This window comes from Hyperoodon ampullatus (assembly GCF_949752795.1).
Source record: "Hyperoodon ampullatus genome assembly, chromosome: 18".
NCBI lineage: Eukaryota > Metazoa > Chordata > Mammalia > Artiodactyla > Ziphiidae > Hyperoodon > Hyperoodon ampullatus.
Genome location: NC_136931.1, coordinates 15,052,695 through 15,075,295, shown reverse-complemented (window position 1 = coordinate 15,075,295; position 22,601 = coordinate 15,052,695). Strand labels below are relative to the sequence as shown.

Here is a 22,601-nt window from a genome sequence, read left to right as displayed (position 1 = left end):
CTTTTACCCACCATTTTAGTACCCATCAGAGGATCTTGTCTGCAACAGTTATTAGGGTGGTGTTCTAATGATACCTTTCTATTTCCCTCATTTTTTCCTCATTAAATAATTGGAATTCTTCTATAAGGAAAAACTCTCCCTCAAGAATTTATTCATTCTTTCAACCATTTATTAGTATAATAATTGCTAACCCATAGCTTTGTAAGAAACAAATTTACTACAGTATTTGTGTATAGTTCTTTTTGTCATCTGGGTTGCTCTGCACCTTACACATTTCATGTTAGGTGAAAACATTATGTTGGAGCTAGTTTATATTCATGTATAGAGACCTCATTTTAAAAAAGGTTGTGGTAGAATATTCATAATATAAAATTTATCATTTTAACCATTTCTAACTCTGTAGTTCAGTGGCATTAAGCACATTCACATTGTTTTGCAACCTACACAACCATTTATCTTCAGAACTATTTGGTCTTCCGAAACTGAATCTACCTACCTATTAAACAATAACTCTCCCTTATCCCGTGTCCCCAACCCCTGGCAACCACTGTTCTACCTTCTGTCTCTATGGATTTGCCTGTTCAGGACATTTCACATAAATGGAATCATATAATATGGGGTGTTTGTGTCTGGCTTATTTCACTTAGTATAATGTCTTCAAGGTACATCCATTTCTCAGCATGTGTCAGGATTTATTCTTTTTAATGGTCGCATACTATTCCGTTGTATGGATGTGCCATAGTACATGTAGCAAATTTGCTATTAATGGACTCTCCTATCATTTGTGATTACAGATAGTGTTGCAGTAGATTTTTGTGCATATGTACAAGTACATTTGTCAGCTAAATTCCTAGAAGTGAAATTGTTGAAGCAGAGGATATAGTTTCATTTTGTAGCTTTTATTTATTTATTTATTTATTTGGCTGCACCATGTGGCATGCGGGATCTTAGTTCCCCAACCAGGGATCAAACCCGTGCCCCCTGCAGTGGTAGCACAGAGTCCTAATCACTGGACCACCAGGGAATTCCTCATTTTAAATACTTGTAGTTACTGCCAGGTTTCCTTCCAGTGAGGCTGTTAACAATATTATTTTTCTGCTAATGATATAAAAACTTTAAAACAATCTTTCAGCAGAAGTAAAATATGGTTTTAGGAGCTTGCCTTCAGAATTTTTTTTTTTTTGGCTAGCAATCTATAGAAGTACTAACTAAACTACCACCTTTAAATAGTTTGCACCTATCAGAGGCCAGAAAGTGACCCTTAAACAATATAGATATTTGATTTTCCTAAATTTTTAAGCTATGCTGTTTCTCTATAGGTCCTAGCCATAAATATCCTGGGTCGTTTCTTATTGAACAACGACAAGAATATTAGGTAAGCCAACTGAAAAATGTCTTGTATCTGGCTATTATAAACTCAGTGTACTCAAGAGTGACTTTGCTCAAGATCACACATGTATTGAGTGACATCTAGAACTTCAACTCAGGATTTTTATTTTTAGTCTGGTATTAAAACCGTTTTGATAAGAATTTGAGTATTTGCCTCATGAGTTAATTTTTAGTCCTGTTTATACGTTAGCATTAAGAGTCAGCAAACTTCTTCTGTAAGGGATCAGATAGATGGTCAGTATTTTAGACTCCATGGGCCTTAGGGTCTACTTGGCAACTACTCACCTCTGCCTCTTGGTGTGAAAGCAGCCATAGACTGTGTAAATGATGAGCATGGCTGTATTGCAGTAAAAATTGATTTACCAAACCAGACAGCAGAGGGCTGGGTTTTTGCAGATAGGCTGTAGTTTGCTGACCCCTGCTCTAAATTAAGAAGAAAAATATAACATTTCAGTTGCAAACCTGGAACATGTTTGTGAGCTCCAGCTATTTTTTTAAAGTAGATGAATTTATCAGTATTATCTTCTATTCTTTCTTGTCATGTTACAATTGAAAAAATGTGGAAATAATCATTATGGTACCCTGAATTATCTTCTCCTTCCAGAAGAATTCTTAAATACTTGGATCATAAACTCACATTTTTTCAGGGGCAGTTTTGGTACTGGTATCAAACAAAAGCAGAGGAAATATAAATGGTAAAATTGAAATAATTTCTTCTTGTGTTTTGGGGCTCAGACAGCCTGAAAAGGCATACTATATACTTATTTTGTTGTACTACTTGAAAGAGTTTGGAAGAATCAAGTCAGTCACTTTTAGAAGTTTAAATGGAATTGACCATGAATACAAATATAAATCTAAGGCCTCTGGTTGCCACAGCTTTAGATTATAGTGTTTTTTATGGCTTTACTGTGTTTCCATTTTACTCACTAATCTGTCTTGTCTTTTAAATATTTAACAATGTATGCTTTCCCTTAGTCATTGGACATCTTCTTTGTCGTTAAGCAGAGAACTATCCTGAATTTTACATTTTAATTCTGTTCTTCTGCAACTTTATGTCATGCAGATATGTAGCTTTAACATCTTTGTTGAAGACTGTGCAGACAGATCATAACGCAGTACAGAGGCACAGAAGTACCATTGTGGACTGTCTGAAAGATTTGGATGTCTCAATAAAACGGTAACAGATTATTGAAAATTCTGCTCCCCACCCATCACCTGATAACTTTGTAATAGTTTTGAGAGGGAGAATGTTGACATTTATGTATTTAGTCATTATTTTCACAGAGTAAATCCTTTTTTCGAAAGGATTGGCAGGGAGAAGTTTAGATTAATGAAAGAGGCCAGTACGGAATACTGAAGTGCACACTGAAGTTGTCCTTGGTTCTTTGATGAGTAAAACAGGTACACATAAGCTGGGCATATGTTTACTCAACAGAGGTACTGTGTTCTGTGTGTTGGAGGATGAAAATACGGAGTGATCCATCGGCTGAGTGTTTTATCACAATGCTGAAACTCAAATTGCTGACAGCACACATTTTCTCACAGTACTTCAAGATACTAGAGGCGGCCGTGTTTCTTAGAACAGTGCATCTAGGAATGACTTTTAGGCAGCACATAGGACTTAGAAAAGGCATGTATATTTTTTCCTTGATGTAGTAATTCTACTGTTTCTCTTCTTAGAATAACTGTAGTTGTTTGTAAAACCTAGTTATAGTTGGCCTCAGTGAACTTTTGGTTTACTGTTCAAACCAGAAAAAATTAGATTTGAAATGATCTCTGAAACTATTCACTTAACAAATATTCATTGATAATTGTGTTCCTTTTATTTGCAGAGAACAGGTGCTAAGTGCTTGGGCAAACTAAAGATAAGACCTAGAGTCAGTAATAACAACTTTTACATAGTACTTTGCAAAGGATTTATAAGCAGTCTCTCAGTTGGTTCTCAGAGCAAGCCAGTAAGAGACTAGGCAATTACTTCTATCCCCAATTAGCAGATTAAAATACAGTACCAAAGGAATCAAATGACTTACTCCAAACCTTACCCCTTGGACATGGCAGACGTGGGAATAGAAATCAGACTTTCTGACTTCTATTGTGTTGTTTCTCTATAGCTCATGACTGGGCTTTGCTTTTCAAAAGTAAAACCTGGGTCTCTTTGACAGGTTATATAACAGTAGGAGCTTAGACTCTGGAGCCAGAAAGCGTCATTTCAAATCCTAGCTCTGCCCTTAATAAACTTTGTGTAGTTACTTAGCCTTCCTGTGCTTCAGTTGTCCCATATGCAAAATGTGGATACAAGAGCACCCACTTCAAAAGGTTATATGCAGGATTAACTGGATTAACATGTGTAAAGTACTTAAGCACTGTGTAAGAATTAGGTATTATTGCATTTCTGTAAGGACTGAGTTTCTGTTGCTTGTAGATTAACTAAGATGAAAGTATTATTAAATTGGTATTTTTGAAAGTTAATTATATGCCATGTTTGACATTATTGACCAAATGTGAAAAGATGCCTGTAGTAACCTTATAACTTTTATATGTAAAACATGTCCATATTTGCCTTCATTGCCAAATTTGATAGGCGGTTTTAGAAACTCCTATTTGCTCTCATAACACATACCCTTTTTTTCCTTTTCATGGCTCTTATTCTCTTTTTCAGTTTTTTCCCCAGCTTTATTGAGATATAATTGTGTAAGTTAAAGATGTCCATCACACTGACTCGTCACACTTATCTGTTGCAAACTGATTCTCACTGTAGCATTAGTTAACACCTGCGTCCTATTACATACTTACCATTTCTTTTTCATGGTGAGAATATTTAAGATCTATTCTCTTAGCAACTTTCAAGTGTATAATACATTGTTATTAACAATAGCCATCATGCTGTACATTAAATCTCCCCAACTTATTCATCTTATAGGTGGAAGTTTGTGCTCTTTGACCAACATCTCCCCATTTTTCCCACCCCTCAGACCCTGGTAACCACCATTCTAGTCTCTGTTCCTATGCATTCAGCTCTTTTTTAGCTTCCACATATGAGTGATACTGTACAATATTTGTCTTTCTCTAACTTATTTCACTTAGCCCTCAAGGTTTGTTTTTATTCTACTCTTCTATGTACCTTTTGATGTAAACTATGTTACATCATCTTTGGACTAAAGTGGATGTAATAAAAGGAGAGTATGGTGACTATATATCATGTTTTAAATGAATAATGCAGAGGTATTATCATTGGGTAATAATTTTTTTGCCTCTCTTTTTGAGCCTTTTAAGTATTCTAAATTTCAGCTTCATAGAATAGATTGCTGAACTCAAACTGCATTTTTGGTCTTTAGTAGCATATCTCTTGGGGATTTTTGAAGAAAAGTGTTGATGAACGTTCAAAATAAATTTGATAACTTTGGTTATCTCATGTGCAAAGATTGGGATCATAAGATCATGCAAAGACATCAATACATCCACTAGTGCTTGGTGTTCAAAGACAACATACCTGGGTCTTTGTTTCATTCCCACTGTAAATATTATAACTTTTTTTCCCTCCCCCCTGCAAGGCGTGCAATGGAATTGAGTTTTGCCCTGGTAAATGGGAATAATATTCGAGGCATGATGAAGGAATTGCTTTATTTTCTGGATTCATGTGAGCCAGAATTTAAAGCAGACTGTGCATCTGGAATCTTCCTTGCTGCAGAAAAGTAAGATTTAATTTTTATATTCATTGGTAAAAAATGCTTGGAACTTTTTGGAAAGCATCTTTAAAACATGGGGGAAATGTTGTAAACATGTTTAAACATGTAACATTTATTTCAGGCTTCCCATTAGAAATTAGGTTTGAGAAGGCCATTCTAGCCGGTATCTAATGTTAAGCATTATGCTAAGACCAAAATAATCCGACTTTTATAAAATCTCCTCTTTTATCTGTTCTTTAACCTCTCATCTATGATGTCCTTTTGATGAAGAGAATAGAAAAGTTACAGCATCTGGATGGTGGTTCTGTGTAAAACTTTTAGGAAGAAGCACCTCAAGATTTTGGTAGTATGGTTGTTTCTCCTCTTTTCACTGTGAATTTAAGGGAGCAAGTTTCTAGTCCTGGTGTGCCTGGGTCTTGGAAGAGTCCCTTTTCTTCTTTCTTCTCTGTCCTCTCCTGTCCTGACTTTATGATGTATTTTCTGAAAAACTGGAGACAGAGTCCCCAGTTCTCAGCTCAGCAACTCCTATTGCATATTACATGGAACATCTGAATTTGACTATGTACCATTTCATCACCCTTTGAAATGGGAATTGCTGCTAGTTTTGAAGGTGAAATGGGTCCAGATATAATCACTTAACCTGTGAACCTAAAAAATGCTGTAGGACAGGATTTTTGAAAGTCACTGAGCAGAGCTTAGTTTATAGGTTCCAGTGTTTTCACCTAGTGCCATTATTTTCTCAGGTATGCACCTTCCAAACGGTGGCATATAGACACAATTATGCGCGTTCTGACAACGGTAAGTAGTGTTCTTAAGTCAACATATACTAAGGGCTGGATGTGTCGATTAACGAGTCAGACAAAGCCCTTGTTCTCATGAAGCTTATGTTCTAGTGGGGGAGATAGGGAATTCGTGGGGAACTATGTAACACTCTCTTGTCAGGCAGGGGAAAATGCTATGAAAAATACTAAAGTAGCATATGGGACTATATTGATGGCAGAGGAGGATGGGATATGGGGCAGTGGGCCAGGTGTCTTAGGTAGAAGAGGGCAGGTCACTCAGAGGAGGTAACATTTGAGTAGAGAACTTGGTTAAATGAGGAGCTGTGCAAAGATTTGGGTGAAGAGTGTACAAATCAGAGGGAACAGTAAGTGTTTCAAAGCCCTAGGGTAGCAAACAAGCTTGACCTGTCTGGAGAGCATCAAGAAGGTCAGTGAAGCCAGTAGAGTGAGAGAGGCAGAGAATGGTAAGATTGATGCAGGGGCTAGATTCTATAAGGCCTCACAGGAGTTAGGATTTTATTTTGAATATGATAGGAAATCATTGGAAAGTTTTGAATGGCTAAATTCTGGATTTTAAATTATGATTTTATACAATATCCTTTCTTTGGTAGTCTTCCAGAATTTTGGAGCTTCTCAGTCGATCATTCAATTAATAGACAGAGATGAGAGATTTAAGAGTAAAAATGAAAATGTAGTGGTGTAACTATCTATGTCTAATTATGTCACCAGAAGTAAAAAACATTGACAAAGTTGACCACATTAAAATTTAAAACTTGTATAGCAGAAGGAAAAAAAATCTACAAAGTTAAAAGGCAGATGACAATTAGGGGAAAAACCATTGTAACATATGACAGTGTGTTAATATTTTTAATCTATAAATACTTTACAATTAATAGGAAAAAGTAAAACACTAAAGGAAAAACTGGCATTTGAACAGACATTTGACAAAAGAAGAAATGGCTAGTTAACATTGAAAAATACCCTTACTCTTAAAGAGATAGTAAATAAAATAAAAGTGAGGTGTCATTTTTCACTTGTCATACTTTTTAATCTAATTCCTAGTGCTAGTTAGAAAATAGAGAACAGGCAGTACTCTATTAATTCTGTTTTTAGAACTTTCTGTTGGAAAAATAAAAGGTCACTGTACAAAAATGTATATACAGAAGTGTTCATCCTAATCTTATTTATAATAGGGGAAAGCTGGAAACACCTAGGAGTCTCCAAATGGGCATGGGTTAAGTAAATTATGAAACATCTGTAGGAGGGAATGATACCATTGAAATTTTAAAAATTTCAATTAAATAGTTTACCTACAATGAATTAATTTTGTAAAAGTTTAAAAGTCAGTATACTTAATTGGGAAATTATATTCTAACAAAAGATACGATGGGTTTTATAAGGCCCAAAAGAAGGGAAAAATTAGAGCTCCTGAAGAAAAATGTTTATCAAAATCAAAACCTTTTTTTAAAAAATTGCTCCAACTTTTCGGTTTTCCAATCAATTTATGTTCTCTTTTTATATGATCATATGATTTTTCTTCTTTAGCCTATTGATGTGCTAAGTTAAGTTAATTGATTTTTAAAAGAATTATTTATTTAATTGAAGTATAGTTGGCTTACATTAATTGAATTTTGAATGCTGAATCAGCCTTCCATATCAGGAATAAATCCCACATGGTTGTGACATATAGTTTTTTTTAATGCATTATTGTTGTATTTGATTTTCTAATTTTTTAAAGGATATTTGCATCTGTGTTGATGAGAGATATTGGTCTATAGTTTTCTGTTCCTGATGTTTTCTTTGATCCATGTGTTATTTAGTAGTGTGTTTTTTAATTTCCAAATATTTGGGGACTTTTCAGCCATCTTTATATTACTTATTTCTAGTTTAATTTTGCATGATTTCTATTTTATTTATTTATTTTAAAATATTTATTTTATTTATTTATTTTTATCTTGGGCTGCATTGGGTCTTCATTGTGGCACGCGGGATCTTTTTGTTGTGGCACAGGGGCTCTTCATTGCGGAGCGTGGGCTTCTCTCTAGTTGTGGCACGGAGGCTTCTCTCTAGTTGTGACGTTTGGATTTTTCTCTCTCTAGTTGTGGCGCGTGGGCTCTGTAGTTTGTGGCACTCAGGGTCTCTAGTTGAGGTGTTGTGTGGGCTCAGTAGTTGTGGTGCGTGGGCTTAGTTGCCACGCGGCATGTGGGATCTTAGTTCCCCGACTAGGGATTGAACCCGTGTCCCCTTCATTGGAAGGCAAATTCTTTACCACTGGACCACCAGGGAAGTCCCTCTGTTCTTTTAAATTTATTTTTAATGGCCCAGAATGTGATCTGTCTTGATGAATGTTCTGTGTGAGCTTGAGAAGAATTTGTATTCTGCTGTTGTTGAATGGCGTGGTCTATAAATGTCAATTAGATCATGTTGATGCTTTCTCTCATTTAAAACACTCTGCTTGTGCTTCCCTGGTGGCGCAGTGGTTAAGAATCTGCCTGCCAATTCAGGGGGACATGGGTTCGATCCCTGGTCCAGGAGGATCCCACATGCCATGGAGCAACTAAGCCCGCGAGCCACAACTACTGAAGCCCACGTACCACAACTACTGAAGCCCGCGCACCTAGAGCCTGGGCTCTGCAACAAGAGAAGCTACCGCAATGAGCAGCCCGTGCACCGCAATGAAGAGTAGCCCCCCACTCACTGCAACTGGAGAAAGCCGGCTCGCAGCAACAAAGACCCAATGCAGCCAAAAATTAACAAATAAATACAATAAATAAATTTATTTAAAAAATAAAAAATAATAAAACACACTCTGCTTTTTCCTATTAGGGAAGAATGTAAATATCTAAGTCACACCACTAATTACCTGCTTTTTAGCTTCTCACCTTTCCTTTTTGACCATTTCCCTAAACTTCCCCCTCTGTCTTTGTGTTTCTTAACAGGAGTGGGTATCCCAGCCACCTGGGATTTTTTCTTTGTCTTTTTCCTCTCTAAAGTACACATGGGTAGGCCTGGTCTCAGTCTTGTAAATCAGATCAACTCTTCTGTCCAGTAATGAGAGATTGACCAAGGTGGGCTGATATTAGGCACAGGTTCCACTGTTTGTATGTCCTGTGCAGCCTGGTTATCATCATGCTCTGATAAGGCCAAAATTTAGTTTCCTCATAGGTTAAATAGCTGTATTTTGTTTTTGTGGTTGTAAATCTCAAGATTCTACTAGTCAAGAGCACAATAAAGAGATCAAGGTTTTCTTTTTTTTTTTTAAGTGTGGATAATTAAATACAAAATATTTCCTATTCCTGGGACTACTTATTGGTTCTATAATATTTATAAACTCTAGTTTTTAAAGGAGTGTGAATAAACTCGGGTTTTTTATTTGTTTGTTTGCTTATTTATTTGGCTGCGTCGGGTCTTAGTTGCGGCACACAGGATCTTCTTGAGGCACTCGGGATCTTTCGTTGCGACGTGTGAGCTCTTCATTGTGGTGCAAGGGCTTCTCTCTAGTTGTGGTGTGCGGGTTTTCTCTCTCTAGTTGTGGCACGCAGGCTCCAGAGTGCGTGGGCTCTGTAGTTTGCAGCATGTGGGCTGTCTTGTTGAGGCGCATGGGCTTAGTTCTAAGCCCTGCAGCATGTGAGATCTTAGTTCCCCGACCAGGGATCGAACCCACATTCCCTGCATTGGAAGGCAGATTCTTTATCACTGGACCACCAAAGAAGTCCCCTAAACTCAGGTTCTTTAAAAGTTACTATTTATTTCAGTCTCATCTTATTTAACAAGCCTTTTTGAACTGTTCATGTACACTCCTTTCTCCATCCCCCAGAGTAGCGTGACTACTATAGCTAGCTCATGTGATTTTAACACCTGTGTTGGTGAGTTGTGGGAAGGGAGAGGTTGTTGTAATTAAGTTCCCAGTGAATGTATTTCTTAAATTTTTGTAATCGTAGACCTTACCTGTTTTGAGTAGAGAAGCCCTTTCTTAAATTTTAAACCTTTTTTTTTTTTTTTTTTTTTTTTACTTTGGACGAACAGAAGTTTTTATTTTTTATAAAATCTTAAAACTTTAGAATATTCATTTAAATAAGACTTTAATGGGGGAGGGATAAATTGGGAGATTGGGATTGACATATACACACTACTATATATAAAATAGGTAACTAATAAGAACCTACTGTAGAGCATAGGGAACTGTACTCAATACTCTGAAATGGCCTGTATGGGAAAAGAATCTAAAAAAGGGTGGATATATGTGTATGTATAACTGATTCACTTTGCCGTACACCTGAAAGTAACACAACATTGTAAGTCAACTATACTCCAGTAAAAAAAAAAAAGACTTTGAAGTTTGAACTGCTTATGAACATGAGAATTGGAAACAACTTTATCTTTGAGGGTGTTTTGTAGTAGTCTCCTTTGAACAGCAACAATACTAGCTAACATTTCTTATTATTACTGTGTGTTTCTAGGGGTAACTGTCCACATTTCCTTTTAGGCAGGAAGCTATGTTCGTGATGATGCAGTTCCCAACTTGATCCAGTTAATAACCAATAGCGTGGAGATGCATGCCTATACTGTCCAGCGCTTGTACAAAGCAATTCTTGGTGATTATTCTCAGGTAAGTACTTTCACTTTTGGGGGAAAATTGCCCTTTATTTTCCTGATATGCTCTTATTACTACTGTCACTCTAGAGGTGCGTCAGTTTTGACCTTTATGGTTAGATGACCTGTGATTTGTATTAATCCTTTAAAGGACTGAAATCTTTGACAAACGGTGACTTTCTTTTGACAGCAACCTTTGGTGCAAGTAGCTGCCTGGTGTATAGGTGAATATGGAGATCTTCTTGTGTCTGGCCAATGTGAAGAGGAAGAGCCTATTCAGGTACCCTTTGTCACTCTTGGTTAAGGAGGGGAAGAACAATGTTTTTGGTTTTAAGAGAGTAGTGTTTAATGAGTTGAGATTGATACCTTGAAAACTTTTTAAAGAAGCAATTCCAGAATTACATTGGAAAACCTGCTGATTTTTGAGTTGGAACTTACTGGGCCATTGTGAGATATTAAAACTGCGTTTAGGACTTACCCCCCATCCCAGCAGACTGACTTACATTGTTTCTCTTACCCTCTGACTGATAAGAAGAAATGAGAGTGTATCCATATTTCCATTTGCTCATTAAAGGACTGGATTTCAGAGGAGTTGTGGCAACAGCACTTTAACTCTGTGTATCTTTTTCCTTTCTGCGTCTCCTGCCTCTGAAAGTCATAAAATGCCTCTCAGCCCCCAATGGGTATTTTCCATCCTTTTTACCTCCCTCCTACATGCTTCTGGTTGGTGGGTTAGGTTGTACAGTTACCCTAGTAAAGCACAGATTGTGTTAGAAGCTTTGGTAATGATGGCAGGATTGTCTTTTCTGGTGGCATCCTGTGACTTAACATCAGATGTAGATATTTACAGTTAAAATTCATCTTACATTGTCTTTTTTTTTTTTTCTGCACAGGTAACAGAGGATGAAGTGTTGGATATTTTAGAAAGTGTCCTAATCTCTAATATGTCCACCTCTGTGACACGAGGTTACGCCCTCACTGCCATTATGAAGCTTTCTACTCGATTCACCTGTACTGTAAAGTGAGTATGGAGAAAAAGTAGGGTGAACATGTTGTTTTGTAATTTTTAAAAACTTTATTATGGAAATTTCAAGCAAAAGCAAAAGTAGAATAGTAAAATCAATTGCATATACCTTTATTCCTCAATAACAATCATCATTTCATGGTTAATCCTTATTTTATCTATACTTTGCTCCCTGTCATCCCCCTATCCCACCATTGCGTATTTTGGAGGTAAAAAGTAATGTTTTTAAAATCAGGTTTCTGATGCCTGTTTTCTCTTTTAAAGTAGCGAACTTATTTTCCCATATAAGGGTTCTGGTTTATTATAATATTTTGAGATGTCTGAATAGGAAGAAAATTGTGAAGGTTTTGGTGTTTAACTTTTTAAATTTTTGCTTTTTTTTTTTTTTTTACTATTTTGACTAAAAGTCAATTCTTGGATCAGTCTCCCAGCCAAGCATATTTAAACTTAGTTCTCTTAGACCTTCTGCTTTAATTTTTAATGTTAAGCCTCATGAAGAATGGTATTTTTTACTATTTAAATTGTGAAGTAGAAGAATTTGGTGTCAGGTAATGACCTTTTGTTGAAAGAAGTCTGATGCCATGACCCATTTGTTGATAAAAGCTTATTTTAAAGTTATTAAAGAAGAGAGTGAACACTATAAATTTATTCTTTTGTAGCAGATTAATAATCGGTACTTTTGTCTCGCAAATTTTAGGGTATGAGATATTTAACAGACAAAATCTAGCATTACAAATAGAATAAGTATGATGGTAATAAGTATGATGGTCTTGAGCTATATGTCAGATGAATGAACATAAAGGAAAAGTGTTTTGTTTTTGAAAAGTTATGTACATTAAGAAAAGAGCATTTCAAAATTTTAACCAGAAACCTCTGTTTCAAACATTATCCTCTCTGCTTGTTTACGGACTTTCTTTTGGGTATTTGAATTTGTTTGTCATTTTATCCCAAAGCCGAATTAAGAAAGTGGTTTCCATCTATGGAAGCAGCATTGATGTGGAGCTCCAGCAGAGGGCAGTAGAATATAATGCACTTTTTAAGAAATATGACCATATGAGGTAAGTAAAAGAAAGTAAACAATGCATGTGCCTCTTAGCATCTCAAACAAATTGTCATGATAAACCCATAAAGGAGATTCATCCCTCGTTCTTTATTAGCCGGACTTCAAAACTCTGTTTAGTTCTAACTGCTTGGCCCCTTGTGTTTTGTCCATCTTCTATTCTGCCTAGCCTCTAAAGAAATAAGTGAACTATGTTCATTTAGTCCCCTTCTCACCTTTCTTTTGGTAGAGAAAGTTTGTTTCATTTTCCATTTTATTTGGTGAAGAAGTGGGAGTTGTTTTTTCTCAAGAGAATCGCATTCAGATATCATTACTATTAACATTTTGGTGTGCAGTGTCTTCTGTTATGCAGTATCTTTTTTTTTTTTTTTTGCGGTACGCAGGCCTCTCACTATTGTGGCCTCTCCCATTGCGGAGCACGGGCTCAGCAGCCATGGCTTACGGGCCCAGCCGCTCTGCGGCATATGGGATCTTCCCGGACCAGGGCACGAACCCGTGTCCCCTGCATTGGCAGGCGGACTGTCAACCACTGTGCCACCAGGGAAGCCCCAGTATCTTCTTGATTGGAAACTGCTAATACATACTTATTTGCCTTTCTTTCATTCCCATTTCTCTATCACTGAGAATTCCTAGTCTCTCGGGATTTAGAGGGACAGTTTGTCCATTCAGTGTTTCTTGCCTGCCCTTAATCCAGCCAGGAATTTAGGTCATGTATTCTTGTAATCCAGCTTCTATTTTAGTGTCTGTGTTGGGATGTGGGGAGGGGAGATGTCTCTACATGTTTGGCTCCAGTATAGTTACACTGATTGTTTTGGGTAGGGAAGCTAGGTTAACTGCCTAGAATTTAACCACTTCAGATTCTTTCAGGTCTGCCCTGCTTGAGAGAATGCCTGTCATGGAAAAAGTGACCACAAATGGCCCTACTGAGATTGTGCAAACAAATGGAGAGACAGAACCAGCTCCTCTAGAGACCAAGCCACCACCCTCTGGGCCACAGCCCACCAGCCAGGTAGCTTTCCCTTGCTTATCTGGGGATCTTCGTGATCTTATAGTTCCTTAGAACCTATCTCTTAGCTGATTGCCTTCAATGTTCCTGGATTGATTGATGGTTCTCTTCTTTATTTTTAAGTGTTGAAAGGGCTTTGCATCAGATACAGATTAGGCAATGACTAATGAATAAGATTTTATTTCCTTGTTTAGGCCAATGATTTATTGGATTTGTTGGGAGGAAATGATATAACACCTGTTATTCCAACTGCACCTACAAGCAAACCAGCTTCTGCTGGTGGAGAACTTCTTGATTTGCTGGGAGACATCAACCTTACAGGTGAGGCCAGACTAGAGTTATTTCATGCTTGGTTAGGGATAAGGGCCTTAGGGAAAAACTACACTGAACATAGCCTTTCTATCTAGCACATGAAACAGTTGAAGATGGGAGAGGCTAAGTGAAAAGCAAGAGTCTTCACAACATCTGGGATATGTTGCCATACTAATACTCTAGAGATAATTAATAGGGATTCCTTAAAGTCTAATTTTAAATTTTTTGGAGAGTAAATTACTCATAGCATTTTAAGATAGAAAGGACTGTCTCAGGTTAGAAAAGAAATACATCCCAAGAAATACATTACTTTTTCTAGGTTTCTTTCTACTCATGGTTAGTTTCCAAGAACTGTGGCCATTTGTAGAGACTAGAGAGATGTCAACTTGTTTTCCTCCTTCCCTCTCTCTCCCTCTCTCTCTCTCCTTGGTATTAAAGCAACAGAAGGAGAAAGTCATCCATGGTTATAATATTCAAACATAACTTTTCAGTTGGGAATATCTTATCTTTATTTATATGTAGTAGACATTTGTAATTAATGTGTTCAGAGATATTGTGAACACAAGAGTTCAAGAGAGTCCAAGAGGGCTTCCCTGGTGGCACAGTAGTTAAGAATCCGCCTGCCAATGCAGGGGACATGGGTTCGAACCCTGGTCCGGGAAGATCCCACATGCTGCAAACTAAGCCCGTGCACCACAACTACTGAGCCTGCGCTCTAGAGCCCGCGAGCTACAACTACTGAACCCATGTGCCACAACTACTGAAGCCCGCATGCCTAGAGACCATGCTCCACAACAAGAGAAGCCATCGCAATGAGAAGCCTGCATACCGCAACAAAGAGTAGCCCCCACTCACCGCAACTAGAGAAAGCCCGCGTGCAGCAATGAAGACCCAACACAGCCAAAAATAAATAAATTAAATTAATAAATTAAAAAAAAAGAGTCCAAGAGTATCACTGTAGCATATAATTTCTATCTTAAGTGACTTCTTTAAAAGTATAATGGAGAGTTACAGCATACATGACCTTACATAGAAAACAGCCATAGGATAAAGATGTTGAATGCTCATCTAGACTGGCTATCACAAGCTAAATCATTTTTTTCCTAACCTAGCAGCCTCCCAGAGCTTATGGTTTATATTTGTCTTAACAAAATTTCAAAATGTTACTTGTCATGTACTTAGAGCCATTTACAAATAGTCAATTTCAAATCTTGAGATGCCAAAGCTATCCTAGATATATGGAAAAACAAAAACAATCCCATGTTTAAAACATAGTGTATGGGGAATTCCCTGGCAGTCCAGTGGTTAGGACTATATGCGCTTTCACTGCTTAGGGCCTGGGTTCAGTCCCTGGTCAGGGAACTAGGATCCTGCAAGCTGTGCGGCATGGCCAAAACAAACAAACAAACCGTAGTGTACAGATGATATGCTTTATTTATTAACATAATAGCATTTCCATGTTAGTACATAATCTTACCAATTATAATTTTAAATGGTTGTCTAATATTTCATTAAGAAGTTTGAACCATTATTTATTCAATTCCTTACTATTGGGCATTTTGTTTGTTTCCATATTTTTCTTATCATAACTGATGCCTCAACAAATATCGTTATTACATAAATTTGTCCAAATTTATTTTGGGTTTACATTCTTAGGCTAAGTTAAGTTAGGCTTAATCTGTCTGAATCTGTTTAAAGTAAGAGGATAAATGCTTAACATCATAGGGTATTATGAGGAATAGTGACTTAGTATATGCATGACACATAGTAGGCATTTGGTAAATTATTTATCGTTTCCTCAGTGTATATGGCCATGAGTTTCACTGTATAGTCATAAATATTATCATCTTTTTAAAAAAGCCCTAACAGTTGAAAGATTGATGCTATCATTTTGTTAATTTTTATTTTTTCAATCACGGGAATGTTTTATATTTATCCATATGTACATTATACATGAATTTCCTTTTCGTACATTCCTTTTGTATCCTTCAACTCATTTATCATGGGGTCTTAATGTTTTGTTTTTGTTCTGACTTTCTTGTTTTTCTAGTGTTAAATGAAAAAGTAAAAAGTCTAGATTTTCCTTTCCTTATTCATAATGAGTTTAAACACGTTTTCCCTTTTTTTTATTTTTAAGTAAAAAAATTTTGAGTTCTAGATTCTTTAAGCCATCATTACAGTCATATCATAATGCACAGTAATTTAAATCAGTAGAAAGTAGGAAATAAATTTAGTATGAGCTTTTAGAGGAACTGGAGCAGTGAGTTTCTGTTGTTTCTCAAGACTACGTATTGTACCATTGCAGGAGAAAAAAAGCTAAAATTTGAGGGACTTAGGGACTCATGTTGCCTATGTGTCTTGGGTAGCCTGTGATTTTCCATGGGAACACGTTTCTAAAATTGTTTTGAAAATGGAAATTATGGGAAAAATACTAGATTATTTTTATAAAAACTAGGATAACTATATGAATATTTGTTTATATTCTTCATTGGTAATCTGCTTGACTGCACATCCTTTGGTGTGCACATTTGTTTTAGCTCCTTGTGCTTTGCTTAGCCATATGTATTTCTACCTTCCTTGCTAATTTTTAGTATGTGATTTTTTTTTCGAGTGTACTTGGGTATTATTTTTTTAAGCTAATTCAGCCTTTATTTCATTTTGTGAACTTTTTAAATGGTGTAAATTTCAGTTAATTTTATAAGTAGTTTGAAATCTATTTAAGCATAAAATGCATTCTCTTTCTTTTGCTGCATTTTCTTATGCCTCTTCTTAGAATCTTGATTTCTGTCAGTTCATGGTCATGTTCTATCCCTGGCCCTCCTTAACTTGTTCTTATTTGGAAGGATCAAATAAGTATGATAATCTGATGATTTCTTTCCCCCACTCCACACCACCTCTCTCAATGTGTGTGTGTGTGTTAAAATTAATAAATGCCTTGATCTACTTAGCTTGTAAAATAAAATGTTACTAAGAGAGTTGACATTCCCTATGTACTGCCCCCTTATCTCCTTCCCTCTTGATCCCAGAGGTAACTACTATCTATTCTAAAATAGTGTTAGCTTTGGTGTTTACCATTCATGTGTATTTCTAGAATGATACAGTGTGTAGTATTGTTTTGCCATTTTTTGCCTTTCCAGAACTGGTATCCAACTGCATGTGTACTTTTTTTTATACCTTTTTTTGCTAAACATTGTATTTGTGAATAATCCATGTTAAATGCATTTCTAGTGCATTCACATTTTTACTGCTGTTTATGTATAGCATTTTATTTTGTCAGTGTACCACAATTTACTTACCCATTATTATTATTTTTTTTTTTTGCGGTATGTGGGCCTCTCACTGTTGTGGCCTCTCCCGTTGCGGAGCACAGGCTCCGGATGCGCACGCTCAGCGGCCATGGCTCACGGGCCCAGCTGCTCCGCGGCATGTGGGATCTTCCCAGACCGGGGCATGAACCCGTGTCCCCTGCATCGGCAGGCGGACTCTCAACCACTGCGCCACCAGGGAAGCCCTACTTACCCATTATTTTGATGATGGACATTTTGTTTCCAGAATTTCATTGTTAGAAATTATCTTGCTATGCACACTTTTTGTAACGTGTCTCCCTGTGTAAATATGCAAGAATTAATCAAAGCATTCCTTCTTTTGTGAAATGCTTGTTCATTTCTCTTACCACTTTTAAATTAGGTTAACTTTTTTCCTTATTGATTTGTAAAAGATATTTATAGTTCTAGGTGCTCATCCATTTGTTATTTTGTAGCATACATTTTCTTCTGCCTTTGATCTTTTTTTTTTTTTTTTTTGCGGAATGCGGGCCTCTCACTGTTGTGGCCTCTCCCGTTGGGGAGCACAGGCTCCGGACGCACAGGCTCAGCGGCCATGGCTCACGGGCCCAGCCGCTCTGCGGCATGTGGGATCTTCCCGGACCGGGGCATGAACCCATGTCCCCCGCATCGGCAGGCAGACTCTCAACCACTGCGCCACTAGGGAAGCCCTGGTCTATTTTTTTATGGTATTTTTTAATGAACAGAAGTTATTCATTTTAAAGTATTTGAATTTTTAGTTATTTTTATGGTTTATGATTTTTGCATCTTGTTTAAGGCATCCTTTCCTTAATTTGAGATCATGATAATTTTCTTCCATATTTTCTTGGTGAGATTTGTCATTCTGGCTAAGATTGACCTAACTTTGGGATGTTTCATTTAGGTGCTCCAGCTGCTGCTCCCGCCCCTGCCTCAGTCCCACAGATATCCCAGCCCCCCTTCTTGTTGGATGGGCTTTCATCACAGCCTCTCTTCAATGACATTGCTACAGGTACGATCACTGGTATTATCATCATTAGAGCAATGAGAGGTAGTTGTTGAAGAAAGGAAGTAATAATTTTGCAAGCATTAGGCTGACTACAATTAGACTGATCTCCCTGTGCTTTCACAGGCATCCCCTCCATCACAGCATACAGTAAGAATGGCTTGAAGATAGAATTCACCTTTGAACGGTCAAACACCAACCCCAGTGTCACAGTGATAACGATACAGGCCTCCAACAGCACAGAGCTGGACATGACGGACTTTGTTTTCCAGGCTGCAGTACCAAAGGTACTATAATTGTCTTCTTGGCCTTTTTCCTTGAATTAAAAATTGGCTGATTATTTTTTTATGTATTTGGTAAGGTATATATTTTAATGTTCAGAGATTAAACTAAGTTTGCAGATTTAACTCAAACTAACAGTAATGTAACTATTATGGTTCATTAAAGCATGTCATTTTTTTTTAACTAAGCATGTCATTTTTAATGAATACTTTCGGCTTAGTCAAAGATATTCTTACAGTTAGTATTGTAGGATAAAGGAAGGGCAGCCTAATAGCGACAGAGCAGAATTCTACAAGGTGATTCATGAATGCTCAGGGCACTGAGGATAGGTTGGGGTTCAGCAGTACAGTGGTAAAGACCTAAAAAACACAAATTTAACGTGGAATTAAAGTTCAATCAAGATGAGAGACTTCATGTATTTGATATTCTCTTCTAGTCACTGGATCAGAATTAAAAGTTTTTGCCTCTTGATAATGTGAGAGAAACATTCCTCCTTCATTAACATCTAGTTTACTATTGATGGAATGACTGCTTGTTTTTGTAAATTGAAGTTTTGTTTATACCAAATCTTAGTTTAAGGAGTGTTTATGTTCATCATTGAATAATGAAAAGTTTTGAAAAAGGAAAACGTAGAATGAGGAGTGGGCAAAATTTTTCTGTAAAAGACGAGATAGTAAGTATTTTAGGCTATATGCTGTCATAGTGCCAAAACTGTCATGGGTGATATATAAAGGTGGTGGCTCTGTTCCAATAAAACACTTGCAGAAAGAGGTGTCAGTTCATGCTTGGCCCATGGAGCATATTTTACCAACCCCTGGGATAGATTAGGCTAATCTGATCTTTTCAGTGACATGTGAAGTATGACATTCAGACAACACAATTTTGGAAATTGAAGACCTTTTACTTGTGGTTACTGCTGACTTTGCAACCTTCTTTACTTGGATTTTTAGGAGTCAGAATAATGTAGATGTTTTAGAAGCATTAGAGTTAGTGGTTTCAATACTAGTTGTATGACATTAAGCAGGTTACTTAATCTCTATGCCTCAGTTTCTTCATTTGCAAAGCGGGTGTGTCATCATGATATCTACGTCATAGGGTTCCTTTGAGGAATAAATGAGTTTTATGTGCCAGGTACTGTTGTAAGCACTTTTCATATGTTCGGTGCTCAGTAAATGTTAGCTGCTACAACTTAGAGTTTTATACTTATTATTTTACACTGCTGTTCTAGCAACATACTGTCTCTGCTTTAAAGTATGGCCTTCTTCTTGGTGTTGTACTATACAATGCCTATTTGCATATCATGATGTATCTTGAACTTCAAAACGTTGTATTTCGTAGATTCTACTAATACTATTTTTACTTTTTGTTATTTCTGAAATTGAGGTACATTTTAAAATTGATACCCTTGTCATAGTTTCGTTGGCAGCCTATTTTCTTTCTCAGTGGTATATAAAATAATGGTGTGAATTACAATTGATGCCATCTAACATTTAATGAAATAAATGTAAATAAATGAATAATATTTTAGCTTACATAATTTATCTTGACAGTAGACTTATGAATAAGTCCCAAAGTAATAAACCTGTGCATTGAGATTAAATTTCTGCTTTTGTAATTTTGGGCCTTAGAGAAGACCTAGACCCACGAACCTCCTTCCCTCCTTTCTTCCCTCCCTCCCTCTCTTTCTCTCCCCTTTGCCCTTCTCTCTTTTCTCTCCCTCCATCCCTTTCTTTTTCTCTCTCCCTCTTCTCTTCTTTCTCTTTCTGTCTCTCTCATTCTCCTCTCTCTCTAATATTTTAGGAGACTAAACTTTCAAGAAAAATTTTTTTATCCTAGTCTGTAAAATAGCTACATACGTACTATATTGTGCTAACTATGACTTACCTATCTTGCTCATAGCACTTTTATCTCTCTTCCCTGTAAACAAACAAACAAAATCCACCAGTACTCAATAAATTATGGTGTTTGGCTTTTCCAGGTCTTTTGCTGTATGGGTTAGTTCTGCACATAATTTTTCTGTTAGGGCTTTGTGTCCCTAATGTAGAGATCCTGATGTTTTCCACATACGTATTAACAAGCTGGCTTTTTTCAACTTTTCCTTCACCTCTGTCCTGTAGGAGTAACCCTTGACACATTCCAGATTATATAGGCTTTAGAAAACAAAGGTTCAAGTCTCTGATCCCAACCGTCCAGATACACAAAAGTTTGAAGGCGCGTAGTTGGTGACTAGTGTGCTGGTTTACTATTTTTAGAAAGCTTTTCATTTCTTTCTAGTTTTTTTTAACCACAGGTACCCGTTTTTTTTTGTTGCTGTTGTTTGTTTTGTTTTGTTTTTTTACGTACATAGTTGATCAGTTACTATTAAGTGAGGTCGCCAGAACAAGAATTGGTTACTTTTTGAAAAGTGGTAGGCTAAAGTTGCTTCTACCAGGAAGGAAAGGTAGCTCATTGCTAGAAACAATGGCGTTTTATAAATGCCATGAAGTGATAGCCCACATGCTGTGAATTGCTGATATCTGAAAAACAAATAGAATTTAGTAGTAGGTAAATCTGGTAATTGAACCATCATCTGCGTGTCTGACTGTATTTGTTGACATCTCTGACATAGTGTTAAGTGTATTTTTCTGAAGAGTGCCCTTTGTTCCCCCCAGACATTCCAGCTGCAGCTTCTGTCTCCTAGCAGCAGCATTGTCCCAGCATTTAATACGGGGACCATCACACAAGTCATTAAAGTTCTGAACCCACAGAAGGTGAGTAGCACATTTGAAGACATTATCCGAGCAAGGTGTAAGCATATTCCCTGAAATAAAATTTGCTTTGTTTCTCAAAGGTTTTTCTGACTCACAGCAGAAAAGAAATCTTTTAAAATGTCTGGTCTAACCTCCTTGTTCTTTTGTAGATAATAAGTGAAGCCCAGATACACAAAATGGTTTAGTGGCATCTTATTAAAATGCACACTTAGAGGACTTCCCCATGGTCCAGTCGTTAAGACTTCACCTTCCAATGCAGGGGGTGTGGGTTTGACCCCTGGTCGGGGAGCTAAGATCCCACATGCCTCGTGGCCAAAAAACCAAAACGTAAAACAGAAGCAATATTATAACAAATTCAATAAAGACTTTAAAAATGGTCCACATCAAAAAAAAATCTTTAAAATGCACATTTAAAGATTTCTCTATTTAGAGGCTTAAAAGTCTAGTTTTTTGCCTCGGGAGGGTGACAAAGCAACCAGTATATCTGAATGTAGAGCATAAGGTGAGTACGTTTACCTCATTTTTCTAGAAAATTGGATACAAGTGTTGAATCTTTGAGAAAAGCACTTAGCAAATGTTACTGTGAAAATGCTCCTGAGTGGTTCTGTCCTGTTAATGTGGTTCTAGAATTGAAGCCAACAGTGAGTTCTGGAGATGCATTTTCTCTACTTGACTGCATGATGTTGGCTAATAGCTAGAGAGTACTAGGTGGTTTTTGTTGTTGTTTTTTGCCTGTGTTTCATTTTTAAGGGAGTTCTGCTTTAAAATAATATGTGTTTTCTAAGATTAAAAGTCTATTTGTAGACTGTACAGATTCTAAAGATTTTATTTCAGTGTGTAATTTTTTATTCTCTTTTCTTCTCACAGCAACAGCTGCGAATGCGGATCAAGCTCACATATAATCACAAGGGCTCAGCAATGCAAGATCTAGCAGAGGTGAACAACTTTCCCCCTCAGTCCTGGCAATGAGGGTCCAGCACCATTCTCATTCTTATCCCACTCAATCAAAGGAACTCTGGGAAGGAGATTGTGATCGCTGCAAGTCCCCCCCAACTGTACCATGGGCATGAGGAGCTGAAGAGAACTGTTGAGGAGGATTTTCCTAAAGTTATTGCTGACCTTGAAGCGTTGTTAAAGACTAACCTCCTCTCCTCCACTGTTGAGGCCGGCTGCTTCTGGAGGCTACTTTGCACTCTTCCTCCTCCTCTCCTTTTTCTGCACTTCTCCACCCCTCCTACATTTACAGCCAGAATCAACATTCCCTGAGCCCCTGAGGAAATAAGCAGCTGGTCTGGAGGAGAGGACTGGAATTCATGGCAAGAAGACACTCACTCTGTCTCTGCAGCAAAGAGTTGCCCCTTCTTTTTACTGTGTTTCTCTGTGGACTGGGCGAGGTGGGGTATTTACTC

General features: G+C 37.2%; 1 protein-coding gene across 2 annotated transcripts in view; it reads left to right on the top strand.

Annotated features, from left to right (window-relative positions):
• AP1G1 (adaptor related protein complex 1 subunit gamma 1) overlaps nucleotides 1-22,161 on the top strand; it is a gene marked incomplete at both ends in the record, with an annotated part of 49,692 nt that extends 27,531 nt beyond the window's left edge. For both annotated transcript variants that reach the window (XM_079723497.1, XM_079723498.1), the window contains 14 exons: nucleotides 1,320-1,375; nucleotides 2,453-2,566; nucleotides 4,941-5,081; nucleotides 5,819-5,873; nucleotides 10,344-10,466; nucleotides 10,641-10,730; nucleotides 11,344-11,471; nucleotides 12,428-12,532; nucleotides 13,402-13,543; nucleotides 13,735-13,861; nucleotides 18,059-18,166; nucleotides 18,287-18,447; nucleotides 21,094-21,192; nucleotides 22,060-22,161. In XM_079723497.1, the coding sequence (XP_079579623.1) occupies nucleotides 1,320-1,375; nucleotides 2,453-2,566; nucleotides 4,941-5,081; nucleotides 5,819-5,873; nucleotides 10,344-10,466; nucleotides 10,641-10,730; nucleotides 11,344-11,471; nucleotides 12,428-12,532; nucleotides 13,402-13,543; nucleotides 13,735-13,861; nucleotides 18,059-18,166; nucleotides 18,287-18,447; nucleotides 21,094-21,192; nucleotides 22,060-22,161 (1,551 nt within the window). The remainder of the gene's footprint in view (nucleotides 1-1,319; nucleotides 1,376-2,452; nucleotides 2,567-4,940; nucleotides 5,082-5,818; nucleotides 5,874-10,343; nucleotides 10,467-10,640; nucleotides 10,731-11,343; nucleotides 11,472-12,427; nucleotides 12,533-13,401; nucleotides 13,544-13,734; nucleotides 13,862-18,058; nucleotides 18,167-18,286; nucleotides 18,448-21,093; nucleotides 21,193-22,059) is intronic.
• Nucleotides 22,162-22,601: the final 440 nt, after the last annotated feature.